This window comes from Caretta caretta, chromosome 7, assembly GCF_965140235.1.
Source record: "Caretta caretta isolate rCarCar2 chromosome 7, rCarCar1.hap1, whole genome shotgun sequence".
Classification (NCBI taxonomy): domain Eukaryota; kingdom Metazoa; phylum Chordata; order Testudines; family Cheloniidae; genus Caretta; species Caretta caretta.
Window position 1 is genome coordinate 40,296,043 of NC_134212.1, and position 14,409 is coordinate 40,310,451.

General features: G+C 40.3%; 1 protein-coding gene across 2 annotated transcripts in view; it reads right to left on the reverse strand.

Moving 5' to 3' along the window:
- The window catches only part of SLC6A11 (solute carrier family 6 member 11), a 286,531-nt gene that overhangs the window by 62,206 nt on the left and 209,916 nt on the right, over positions 1–14,409 (reverse strand). For both annotated transcript variants that reach the window (XM_048858227.2, XM_048858228.2), the window contains exon 8: positions 1,305–1,408. In XM_048858227.2, coding sequence (XP_048714184.1) covers positions 1,305–1,408 — 104 coding nt within the window. The remainder of the gene's footprint in view (positions 1–1,304; positions 1,409–14,409) is intronic.

The following is a 14,409-nucleotide window of genomic DNA, read 5'->3' on the forward strand; positions in this document are numbered from 1 at the left end:
GGCATGCACAACGGTGGACAAGCAGGGGCATCACCCCCCCTCCCCATAATCATCGAGGGCACAGAAGTCCCCAAGTTGAGGTTGCAGCAGGGAGATTGAGCTCCTCCAGCCCTGGGGCATGGCGGGGGCGCAAAATGTGCCCCTCCAAGAGCGGTCAAATGTTTATTCCTGCACACACCCCTGGTGGTGGTGGTGGTGTGTGTGTGTGTGAGAGAGAGAGAGAGAGAGACTAGAGCTGGTTAAACAGAGTCAATTGCATAATTATTTTGAAGAACTTCACAATAATTTTCAAATAAAGTATTTGTAATTTTTTTTTTCATTTTCTCCCAGTTTACAGATTAATTCACACTTATTCCTGAATATAGGTTCACTTGGGGGTTTCTTTTTTATGTCAGTAATTTTTCTTATTATTTGAATCAGTTTGTGTGTAACACGCATTAATATTAAAGCCCTGATCCAGGCAAGTGTCCTTGCTCAAGACAGAATGTCAGCACATGGTTAATTTAAAGCATGTACTTAAGTTCCATATAAGGCTATTATTTTAGGTTACACCATATGCTAGGCAGAGCACATTAAAAGGAATGAATCTCTCACTAGTATATAATATTTTTTTACTTCTCATTACTACTCGAGAAAAAGGGCAAGCACCAAAGCTCCTCTCTATGGGGCTGATCCTACACCCCAGTGAAATCAATGGAATTTTGCACAGGCTCAAGTACCATGTGGGCACATATCTACCTTTGGCACTGATTCAGGAAAGCACTTAAGCATGTGCTTAAGCCCCACTGAAGTCAACAGCAAAACTCCCATTGATTTAAAAAAAGAATACCAGTGACATATTAGGCCCTTTTATTGTGCTTTACCTAGTATCCAGTACAACTTCAAGAAGAACGGCATCCAAAGGGTAAGCCAAGCTCACTTGTTTTAATGGGAGTTTTTTAAAAAGCAGATATATGTATAAAATATTTCAGTATGACTTTTACAATGCTTTAAAATAGAATTAGACCAATAAGGGTACGAGCTCCAATACTTTTATGGGATGACTGAGGCTGTGCAATGCCCACTGGTGTCTATAAGAGTCACACAATTCAGACTTCCATGCACATGACTTGAAAAACAAACACCCGCTTTCCCCCAGACTATTCTTACCCAAATAAGGCCTTGATTCAACAAACATTCATGCATGTGCTTAACTATATTCATGAGAAGATTTCCACTGATGCCAGTGGGGCTACACATACAAATGAAGCTAAGTGCATAGGTGTTTACAGGATTGAGGCCTACATTAAAAGCAAATGTGTTACCTGTAGCAGTTGTTATTGTAGTTGTTGTAACTCCCCAGAGCTGTCAAGCATCCCAAGCAGATGGCATAAGAGAAAAATATCTGCGTGCCAGCATCCACCCAGACCTGCAGGCAGAAACCAAAGGTGTTATCAAAGGGAAAGAAGGAACCATCGTTGTTTGTTCTTTCAGCTTGTTTATTTTCTCACAGGCAACTACACGAGGTAACTGTAAATATCTGTCAAACTTTGTTTAAATTCGAAAAAACATGGGCTTGATTCTCCTTTTAAACCCCCCGGTGCAAATCAGGACTAACTCAACTGAAGTCAAATGGACTTCACAAGTGTCTAACCGTGTAAGTAAGAGGATACTTTGGCTTTGTGCGGCAGATCCTCAGCAAGTTCAAATCCTCACTGCTTCATTGAAGTCAACGGAGATGTGACAACTTATATCAGTTGAGGGTCTGTCCCCTGGCCTCCTCCCTATGGGATAGCTAGGGACTTTTTAAAAAAAATCATTTGAGATTAATTAAATACATACCCAAAATGCACATCATTCACAGATTCATGGAAACTGAACAATGAGTCAGGGGAAAAAGCAGGCAAATAATTATGATGTGTAATTTGTATTGAAGCTGCACCTGGAAACGCCAGTCATGGATCAGGACCCCACTTTGCTAGGCGCTGCACAATCACAGAATAGACAGACAGCACCTGCCCCAAAGTAGCTTTAAATGTCTAGCTTGGCAACTCAGAAATTGGAGCACTCGCGAACACAGGAGGCAGTGTGATCCAATGAATAGGGCAATGGGCTAAGAGTTCGGAGAGCTGGGTTTATGCCTGAATCTGCCACCAGCTTGCTATGTAACCTTGGAAAATCATGTGACTTGGGCAACTCTATGCCTCAGTTTCACCATTTGAGGATAATGGGATTTGCTTGAGATTGATGGATGAATGAAAAGCACTATATAAGAGATAAATATTGTTATTATTATTATTAGATTTTAAAAATAATTTCTATTACAAGTGTGGCACTGGTTAGAGATAACTCATTTGCCACTTAGCCTCTCAAGAATAATGTTACATCCCAAACTCATGCAAGTCATTGCCATTTAATCACAAGACAACAATCTTAACTCTGACCCAAAGTGATGACTACTCTTTCACCAATAATCTCAAAATATAAACAGAACGCAAAATCTTTTTTTGAAACAAAAATCATAACAATTATGTATTCATACATACAGCCTTTGGTTGTATATGAACTTCCTTGGTTGTAGATATACACATTACTTAATACCTGATAAGAGTAATTTCTTTATTATGTGGGCAGTGTAAGATTTATCATGTTCTGAACTATCCAGTTCCTTGCTTCTGAGTGCTTGGGTTTTGTAAATGATATAAACAAGTGAGAATATTTAGCCTTAACTGATTCTTGAAATTATTTTTACTTGTTTGTGGAACTTTTAATCCTTCATTCATCTTTTTCTTTACAGCACTAACTCCTAACTCCCCAGTGACAGCTACCCGTTCCATGGGACAGAATGCTCAGGCTCAACAGATGCAATAATCAGACTAGTCAGAAGTGTGGATTGTGGCGGTGGGGCGGGGCGGTTTCCCTCCATGTTTCTCTGTAAGGACAAAGCAACCAGGCAATTCGACTTAAATTTATGTACAGATCTTGCTGAGCACAACCTTTTCACCTTGGGGATACTCCAAGTATTCCAGATATTAATTACATGCAGGAATTGTTCATATCCAAGGTCAGCAAGCTTGCCAAAGGAATAATTGTTAGGACTTGGAAATCAGCAAACAACATTAACATCATTGGATGGTGAGAGAAGTTACATATACAGGGTTGGGCAGTTTTGTTTAACCACTACCAATATGATCTGGATTTGCTCTGTTGACCTACAAATGAAAGCTTACCTATCCTGGGCCAGTTCCTTAGCATAGCACAATTCTTGAGGGGAGTTAAAGGTGGCCTTTACATTTTCCCTATTCTGGGCTGTACATACATGCTGGGCAGCTGTCATAAATGATGCAGTCTTCAAATGGCCCCCAGAGGCTGAAATGGCAGCCAGAGATCAGTGGCAGGTAGGGGAGTTCTGGTCATTTGTCAGTTGTGGTGGAGCACTGCAGGCCCTGTTATTCTGGTTCTACGTTAGCAGGGAATCCTCCTGTGGCCAGCTGTAAGTCTAGAATTTTCCAGCAGAGCTACACAAAGGAGCCACACCAGCAGATCTTGGCTCCTGTGTCCAACCCAATGAAGTACGCTGCACACTTGGGAGTTAGTGTTTTATATGACTTCTGTGAGGACTTTTAATCACAACAATTGAAGTGTTTTGCAGAGAAGGAACCTGACTAAAAACAAGATAATATAATGTTGACTGTTATGTTTTGGGGGCTGTAAGGTTGAGGCAAGAAGGGATTCAGATAACACTCAAAGATTTCATGTATGGACCAAGCCAATCACAGTAACAGAGCCAGCGCTAGGTATAAACAGACTAAGCAATTCCTTAGGGCCCCGAGCAGCTCATGGGGCCCCCCTATTAATTATTAGTATGTATTGTGTGGAGGAGGATGCCAAAAATATTCCTGCTTAGGGCCCCCAATGGGCTAGCACTAGTAATCAAAGGCACAGAAATACATAAACATACAAGGGACATATTTATTTGACACGTGACTGAAAGAGGCTTTGGTTTCTGGAGTTGCTGGAAGTTGGAAGTGTTTCTGTTTAGGAACGGCATTAGGGTCACATTTGATTTGCATCAGTGGTTTAAATGGTTTCATTGCTGTCATGCTGAATAAGATACAGCTGATTACATCTCAAAATTTTACCACTTGGTAGGGAAAAACTGCACAAGGAAAGCCTTTTGACAGACAGGCTATTTAATGAGATTGGAAGCTCCCAGAAAGCTGAAAGTAACATAAGTCAACTGAAAGAGAATGAGTTTCTTAAGTCTAAACAAAACTCAGGAAGCTGGATCAGTAGATGTAGAATCTGACCATTACCATTTTCCCCTGTTTTAGTTGTTGCACAATATTGCTCAGTAGAGGGCCAAATGCAGGCCCAACATTACACAACCTTCAATGCATATTAACCCTTCCTGAGGGCTCGCGTCAACACCACAGCGGCCTGACTGTTCCTGAGGAAGGCCAGCCCTGATGTGAAAGAGGGACAGATAGGCACGTAATACGAAGTCAGGACCACAGAGCTGCTTGGGAAGTGAAGTAGGGAGAACATCCCTCTTCAGATAAAGTTAGGGTTCCAGGCCTGGTTAGAATACATAGCTCTGAGAGACATCATGCCCCAGGCCAAGGCCTGGCCCTGAAATGGTGGGGGGGTTTCCTTTGTAGCAGCTTCAGCCCTGTTTTCTAAAATGGCACAATATAGACAGTGACAGCTAACATTGAGTCAACATTGAAATATTCGGGAACACTTTAAATGGGGTATCCTGTATAAGCCAGACTCTGTGAACTCTGTGGAAAGCTTGACCTAAATTCTACGTTAAGGCCCCTTGAGTTTTGCAGACCTCTGGTGTAAGACTGCAAATTCTATAGTGATTCCAGGTAATTTTTTTTAAATAAGCTTTTTATTGACTTAAATATTAAATTGAATAACATAATCAATGCAGTTTCCCTTCACTTATACAATTTGATATTAAATTTAATTTGATTTATGCTGTGCATAAATCTGCTGTGTTCAATGTGCTGCAGAATAGGGCACTGAAAATGCGTAACTGCATTGTAGAACTTGCCGATGGGGAAATGGGCGGCTTAGTAATGTAGCCAGGGTTTCTGACACCTAGGAATATGAGATAGATAGACTGGAGTTGTGGATTAAGGCTCAGACCAGCAGTGAAAGATTTAACAATGTCACCTTTGAAAATTGCCATAATTAGGTTTCAGAGCCAACAGCCTTTGAAATGAATGGGCACTCTCAGAGCGGACTCAGGAAGGCAACACTACATCAGTTCACACTTGGTTCACATTTTAAGGTTATCTCTGTAACTGTAAAGTTAAAAACCTTAATTATTTTACATGCAAGGGATGGCTTCTGTGTTAGACTCTGCAGTCATAAAATCACAGAAAACACAAGGCCTTGTCTACAAGGAACTGATGAAGATTTCATAACAGTAACTGGATACAAGCCTGTTATTAAAAAATCTACTCAACTGGTTTTAACAACTGGGTAACAGATACCCTTACTGCATTCTTAACCCTCAGGAAACATGCTTTATTCTAAATACTGGTAATATTAGCACTTGAAAGAATGTATTGTAGTACCTACAGTAATGTGATAACAATTTATGATAATGTGAATAAATAATAAGACCCTAAAAAGCTATTAAATGCGTGAACAAATTCCAACAGTCTGCACTTTATACCATTAACCATTCAACAGCTGTCTCACATGCCACAAACAGTAGCAGTCATTACAAAGTCAACATTTACCTACAGTTACCATGTAATTGTAACCCAGTATTTTCCCCTTCACTGAGAATAGCAAATACTGCAACGTTTTAGAGATCAGAGTGTGATAACTGTAAGAAAATATTAACAATTTGATGGCAAGCACTAGACATGCCTAAAAAAGGCCCGTGACTTTCATTAGCTGTAGCCTAATCCATTCTAGTATTCCTGTTAGTCTCTTCAATATCTCCCAAGCATATCTGGATTGTCCCTTCATTCCCAAATTGCTTTTCTGAACTTCACTGAAACTTCCCCAAATCTCTCGGAAGCTTCTCGTATTTTCTGAAATGTTTTTCAATCCTCTAAGGTAAAAATATTCCTCAGATTTTCCAATTCACTTTATCAGTTGACTCCAATCTCCTCCTCCTCATCTCTGATACTTCACCAGCCCACTGGCTGCCCCCCTGCGCAATTCTAGCTCTTCACAACATTCCAACAGCTCTCTTGGCTTCATCCATGGCTCTGCCATAATACAAGCCACAGAACTCCCCCAGAGTAATTTCTAGAGCAGATCTTTTAGAAAAACATCCACTTTTGATTTTAAAATTATCAGTGATGGAAAATCCACTATGAGCCTTCATAAATTATTCCAATAGTTCATTACGCTCACCATTAAAAATGTATGTCTTACTTTCAGTCTGAATTTGTCTAGCTTCAACTTCTAGTCATTGATCAAGTTCTACCTTTCTCTGCTAGATTGAAGAGCCCAATAGTAAATATTCATTCTACATGTAGGTACTTATAGACTGCAATCAACTCACCTCTTAACCTTCTCTTTGTTAAACTAAATAGATTGAGCTCCTTAGGTCTATCACTATGAGGCATGTTTTCTAATTCTTTAAGCATTCTCATGGCTCTCTCCTTAACCTTCTCCAATTTATCAGAATCCTCCTTGATTGTGGACATCAGAACTAGACGGTACTCCAGCAACAGTTTTACCTGTGCCAAATAAAGATGTAAAATAACCTCTTTACTCTTATTTGAGACACTCTCCTGTTTATGCATCCAAAGACTGCATTATCCTCTTTGGCCACAGCACTGCCCAGGAAAGTCATGCTCAGCTGATTATCCACCACAACCCTCAAATCTTTTTCAGAGTTACTGTTTCCCAGGATAGAGACCTCCATTGTGTTAGTTTGACCTACATTCTTTGTTTCTAGATCTATACATTTACATCTAGCCATATTAAAATGCATATTGTTTGCTTGTGCCCAGCTTACCACTTCCCCCCGTTTTTGGCAGCCTGGTGTTTCATCTGCAAACTTTATCAGTGATGATTTTATGTTTTCTTCCAGGTCATTAATATAAATGTTAAATAGCAAAGGGCCAAGAATCAATCCTTGCGGGACTCCACTGGAAACACTCCCTTTTGATGATTCCCTGCTTACAGTTATGTTTTGAGACCTATCAGTTAGCCAACTTTTAATCCACTTAACGTGTGCCAGGTTAATTTTACATCATTCTAGTTTTTTAATCAAAGTGTGCAGTACCTAGTCAAATATCTCACAGAAGTCTAAGTATATTTCACTACACTATTACCTTTTATCAACCAAACTTGTAATCTCATCAAAAAAAGATATCCAGTTAATCTGACAGCGTCTATTTTCCACAAACCCACTCTGATGGTCATTAATTATATTAACCTCCTTTAATTCTTTACTAATCAGGTCCCCCATCAGCCACTCCATTATCTCACCCAGGATCAATGTCAGCCTGACAGGCCTATAATTACCCAGATCATCCTGTTTACTCCTTAAATTTTGGCAGAGTTAACTCTAGTTATAACTCGAGTGTTACCCCTAATTCGACTCTCCACTACACAGACAAATCTTTAGCTCAAGTTAAGTGGTTCTTTAAGATTGAGCTAGCTAGCCCACTGGAGGGTAGGGGGTGAGGGGATTTTGAAGCTCCAGTGATGCTGATGTTCCAGCTAGCAACTTAGTGGAGAAGCAAGAGCTCGAGTTACCACAACTCAGCAGCAGCTAAGCCAATCACTCTGTGTATCTTCAGTGTTGTTCTGAAGTGTGGGCCCTTTCACTGGAGCTTGGCTAACTTGAGGCCAGTAACTCAACTGTACTAACATGAGCTAATTGTTGCAGTGAAGATAAGCCCTTGGATACAATTTCAGCTTATGACCCTACCTCTCCAGACTCCCCCACAACACACTTAGGGTATGTCTAACACGGCAGTAAAAGACCCTCAGAATGGCCACAGCTGCTCTGGTCAGCTGACTTGGGTTTGGGGGGCTACAAATTGCAGTGTAGACATTCAGGCTCGAGCTGGAGCCAGGCCCTAAAACCCCATAAGGATGAACCTGGACTCCAGCCTGAGACCGAATGTCTACACTGCAATTTTTAGCCCCATTCTGTTCATTCTCTCTGAAGCATCTGGCACGGACCCCAGCTAGACGGACCATTGGTCTGACCCAGCATGACCATTCTTAGGTTCTTTTGTTCTGATTAGAGCAGGAAGAATGAAATTCTTCTTTTTTCTATCTGTCTCCCTACACTACATTAGCCCTAAGGCTAGCCACTGGCATGTGATGAATTCTGCAGATGAGACCAGAACAACCCGAGCGTTAATTACAAAGAGCTGGCTGGCACGCAGGTGTTTGAGCTTGTATTTGCCAGATAGCCGTCCAGCAGCAATATTGCCCAAAGCTGTAGAGAGAGAGGGAGAAAGAGAGAGAGAGTATACAATGCTTTATTCCCAAAGTGGGGTGAACACACCCCTTAGAGCAACTAGACGCAGCAAATTCTTTTTGCACAGTATCGCACATGAGAATCACGTTCATATTTTGCCACAATTTGGTGTCAAAACCGTGGTTCGCTCATGTTTTAGAAACAAGCACTGGATATTATAATGTTCCCTGAATTTTGGACGGTTAACTTGAAACACATGGGGTCTGATCTGCAGAAGTGCTGAGCGCTAACAGCTGCATCTGAAGTCAATGGGAGCTGGGCTTTTAATAAAGGAAGTGCTATAAAATGCTAAGTTCTATGAAAAATCAGGCCACAGGCATCTCAAAATGGGGAGCCAAAATTAGTGGATATTTTTGACCTTAACCTCTCTCTGCCTCAGTTGCTCATCTATGAAATGGTGATAGTACCACCTGCTTACCTCACACGGGTGCTGGAATATAAATGAATATCTGTGAAGCACTTAGATACTACAGTGATAAGTGCCAGAGAAAAGCCCAGGAGAAAATGAATAATTCTGTCTTCAGAGCAGAGTTTGAATGGTGTACAGTAAATAAAGCCTGGGACTACGCATTGAACTATGCGGATAAAACAAAATATTGAATAGCTGCTCCATCAGCCGGTGCACTGAATGAGGCAGGGATCCGGTGGAAAAAAATAGTGTGTAAGTGCATAATTACAGACTGTATCACAATGCATGGTCAGTTGCCAAATTAACATTATACAGGTAACTTTAAGTCTGACATTTCCTAACTTTTGAGAGCTTGACCTTGGAACCTTAATTACTTTTAAGGTTGTTTGTGTGTAAAAATGTTGAGGATGAAAGTCTCTCATTTTACTCAGTCTGTGCATTTCTATAACCATTGCTACCTCAAGTTCATTCATTTTAACAGCTTTTGGGGCAGTACATCTGTTCACAGACCTACGGGTGATACTTCCCAGCACTTACCGCTGCTGTACAAGAGATGGCAATGTGCAGCGCACGTTAAGAGAATAGTTTAATAGAAGGGAAGGCACAGAAATCAGAATTTTCCCTGAAAATGTGCCAGTGTGCCTTTCTCTTTCTGCTCTCTGTGGGAAGCTGTGGGCACTCCCACTGTACATGATTTCAACATTTTCAGACCACTGTCTGAATGCAGGCTGTCTTTTGAAGCCGTAAGTAAACCAAAAGGGTACAAAGTGTGTCCTTTGGCTTTCCCAGCACTGCATACAGCAAGAACTATTATTCAATTACAGTAGACTCCTACTGTGACCACATAAAACCTGTCGGTCTCGTTATTATTGACTCTAACTGGCACTTCTATGAGCTTTTACATTTGTTACCTATAGCCACCCGGAACTCAAAAGATGTAACACTATTTCACACCTTTGACAAGAAAGAAAAATCAGAGAAATTTGTTTCAAGCTGATCTTTATGACTAAAATAAGAGGTGTGCAATTAATTAAGTGGCAAATGATCATATGAAAACTTTCACCATTCCATTTCAGCTGAAATTTTGGATGGTTTCTTATTTTTCACATCAGAGCACATAAAAGTGAAAATGACACCTCCATTCAGAATTCATTTTGCAGAACATCTGGAGCAGAAGTGTCAGCGGCCCATTGCCTGGCTGTTAAAAATCTGGCTCCTGGAAACGGTGTTTATGGTATGTCCCAAGCAGGGTAAACACATCTCACAGACTCCACTGGCTGAATGTTTGATTCAACAAACCCAGGAAAAAAAGAAGAACTGGTTGACCACTCGTGTATCGTCTCTCTTTGCTTGTGCACTAGATTACATGCAAGGACAGACATCAGTCTCCTTTGAGAGGTATTAGTTTCCTAATTTAATTTCCTAATTTTCGTGCCCAACAGTGATAGGAGAGACATAAGAACATGACCAGAAGAGAATATGATTGTTGGAAATTATGTGCTCAGTATGTTTCAATACAGTGAATGTTGCTAATGAACTGCTCTCATCCCCATTCCACCCCTATTTCCCTGTGCAAATTTCTATTCCTGAACCCACCCCATTTGGAATGTTTCACGTATATGGTAACAGTAGTCTGAGAACTGGTTCATATGTCTCTTCTGATTGTGCCATGAATTGCCTCTCCCCTTTTCTCCTCAAGTCAACAGATGAGAACACCACCAAACACAATGCCAGTGTATTTTTAAATAAGAAGGTGTGAGGAGAAAAGGAAAGATATGGTGGCATTTATACCAAACAAATGGGCAGAAACATCATTGGCATCACGTTCAAAGGAGCAAGCAGTGTTTAGACAAGAAAGTATTTGCCTAATTGCACACAGAGAACAGCAGCAGGAGGAGTGAATACAACAGCAGCAGGGTTAGGCTAATTTACCCCAAGCAGGACTGCACTGCTGTTAATGTAATCATTACTGAAACAAGACCTAGGTACTGCGAAAACAACAGCTTCAGCAAGTGCAGTTTTGTATGTATGCTGCCTTCTGAATTTGTAAACTCTCAGTATTTGGACAATACATATATGCAAAACTCAACACATCCTTAAGTATGGAGCCATGACCAGCACCTCCATTATATGCAATGGAAGTTCTACACTTGAAGGTATCTTCCACTCTGTAAAGTATAATTAGTGGTGTACTTACAAAACTTAACATATATGTGTGTGGGTCAGAGTGAAGGTTGTTTATGAAATGTGGAAGAAGAATGTTTACATGTTTTTGACCAAATGTACAAACTCCAAGGGTAATGAACTATTAATGTAATTACCTTACCTAGGCCTTTCCTTCTTATTACTCCGTAGGGCTTATTTGATTTTTTGTATTGTAATGTTTGTGTTACACAGTTTACATAAGGGTTATATTAATCGCTGGAGTGACCTTAACGAAAAGTTAACACAACTTTTTGTGTGGAAATTTCTTATTTCTGCACGCGCGTACACACTCACACAGTACCTGGAAACCTTAAGGGGATTTAAAAAGAAAAGGGATTAAATTGCTGAGCTCTGTTGGAGTGCGGGAGGGCCTTGAAAGGTTTTAATTCCCTCTTTCCTACTGTTTTTAAATTTGGAAGAGTTGTGAGCTCTTTCCCCACATCCGATCAAAATTTCCAGACTTCTCTCTCCGCCAAGATTTCAGAAAACTGCAAGGGAGAAGTAGCAGAAAATACTCCCCTCTCTTCTGACCTCCACAGGAGAAGCGACTTTCTGGGCTCTCTCTTCTGCAAAGTTTTAGACATCAAAGTGTTGTCATCTAAAGTTCTAAATGTTCTGTGGAACATTTTAACCATCAATCTATGGTTTGACTTCCGTGATATCGGTAGAAACAGTTAAGACAAACAATGGTCTTAACTAATTTATTTTTTACTTCTTGAATGTTCTAACTTGTCTACCATATACAGCTGATGTAAGGAGCATGTCTAAGGCCTGGATTCAGCAAGGTATTTAAATATGTTTGTAACTTTAGATACTTGAGTAATCTCATTGATTTCATGTGCTTAAAGTTACACATGTGCTTAAGTAACTTACAGAGTCAGGCCCACAACATGGAGATTGGAACATTTTGAGTTTTTGCATTGTGCAGGAGAAGGATCTGTAAAAGTATTAGAACAGGAGGATCAAATTTCCAAAAGTGGTCCTTTTTTCTTTTGGGTTTTCTCACTTTGCAAAGTATAGTTAGAAAGTTTAGCACCTTCCACCTGGTACAAAGAAAAACCATCATTACATTTCAAATTACATTAGAGCAGCATGATAATTTGCAGAGTAAGAGTTGACACAGGAGCAGTAATTCAACATCCATCAACTGTGTTTATTTCATACATTATTAGAACAGAGTCAAAATACTGTAACTATTTTACCATAAAATAAAATTTCTATATTTTTAAGGTTGCTTTGTTTGTCTTACTTGATCTTTTCCATATGGTAAAGATGACAGCATGAGCTATAAGGAACTATAAAAATTGAAGGCCCTGGTCTTGCATGTGTCCTATTGAAGTCATTGGTATTGCTCCCTTTCTTAACATTAAGCACAGCATGTATGTTTGCAGGATCAGAGCCTAAATATGTACCCAAAAATACGTATTTGAGAAAGAGGCACATTTTTTTCATCCTTAACAAAGGGATTGAAAACCCACTTCAAACGCAATGCTCAAAGCATCCTTAACTATGGAGCCATTAACAATGACTCCATAATAAGGTACTTAATCTTAGAATACGGAAGAACTCACAACCATTTCTAGTTAAACACAGAACTGGCTCTATACAACATAATGTTCCAAATGCTAAAAGTCCTTTATTATCCATCTTCTTATCAGAGAATGAGCAATCTTTTTATAGTTTTCTTTAAATATAAATTATACATTATTCTGATGAGTCTTTGTATTATTTACATTTTAAAGAGCACTTTTCCTTTGACTAAAAAATCTGAATAATAAAAAAAGTCTTTACTGTCAGGGTCTGAGAAAGAAAAGTTCAAGGTGAAGGAACAAAGCAGCCACAGATTACTGGAATAGTAAGAATGCCTGAATGAAACTACGTATTGTAAAAGGGGTGTTACAATTCTGCTGGAAAACAGCCAGGTTCAGTTCCATGCACCTTGAAAGGTTTAGCTTTCATGCTTAGCTAACTCATACAACATGGGGAGTGACTGGAAAGATGTGAAAATTCCTTTCAACTGTAGAACCGTGTGAGATTTCAAGCTCTAGAATTATTAAGTCATCTTCTAAAAACTGAGTGCTTTGCAGTAATAAGCATGGGGGTAGTGGTTTAGTTCATTGGTGTTGTCAGGACCTATTGTAACCCTGCTAAACCACATCAGTATCAAAAGTATTGTATGTGATATAAACAAATGAGAGGTAGTGTGATTAAGTAGCAAACATGGGAGGCAGCAATAATGTGATCTAAACGAGCAGATAAAGGTTTGACAGGTAGGAAAAAGGATTTGGTACAGGGGAGGAGGATAATGTACCTGAGACAAAAAGACAGAACCATGGAAGATGGAAAAGGCAAGAGGAGGAGAAAGAGAATTACATAATCCTACCCCTGTGCTTTTAGGGTGAAGAACAAACTACCCCTCCCCCTCCCCCCCAAAAAAATACCCAAAACAAATACAAGGGCCCAGAGAGCACAGAGACAGCATTATGGAAGTGAAGAGAGAACGTGTGGAGAGTGAGAGCCAAGGCCCAAAATGCTGTCAGTAGAAGCTGGAACCTCAGATTAACAAAATAACCAACCTGCACATCTTTATGGCAATTTCGGTTTTGGATGTGACTAATCCTGACCAGATGGAAGCAAGGAGCCCAAAAGCCTTTTGAAAAGGGTGTCACAGTCACCTCAAAGGGAGCAGGAGGGAGGTGGGACCTCCTTCTCCAACCAGAGGAGTGGAGCCAAAGTAGCGGGAAGTGTATATTGCACCTGTTGGAAATGATGCTGCAGATGCTGCCCTGGACGTGCTTCCCTCCTCTCCTCACCACCTCCACCCAGCATTCTGAGATAGTCTGAGACTGGCCCTGGGGGCCTGCAAACAACCTCAGTGCCCCTCTGCCCTCAGTCATAATAGAGTCCTGAGTGGTTTTGCACAGATACAAGTCTCTTCTTTAGAAGTCCTGAAATACATATTTGGGAAAAACATGATGAACTTTCTGCGGCTTCCTATATCTTTGGGAAACCACTGAAGTCTCCAGCTCCTCCCATCCTTTATTTAGAGTCAGTTTGGGTATATTCTACTCTATCCATTGGGGATGCAGCCAAAGCCTGCTGCTGATTTCACTGTCATTTACCAGGTAGCCATTTACCAGGTTTGACAAAATGGGAACTGAATTTGAAAACCAAGGTGACCTTGCTGTTGTAACTCTGCAGAAAAACACCTGGTGCTCAGGCTGTCTGAACACCTGTAATTCAGTGGAGAGTCTGACAGAGAAGGAGAAGTTACTGTGATATTTTTGGGCTATGTTTCAAGGTTTATTTTAACACATATTCATACATGCATAAATAT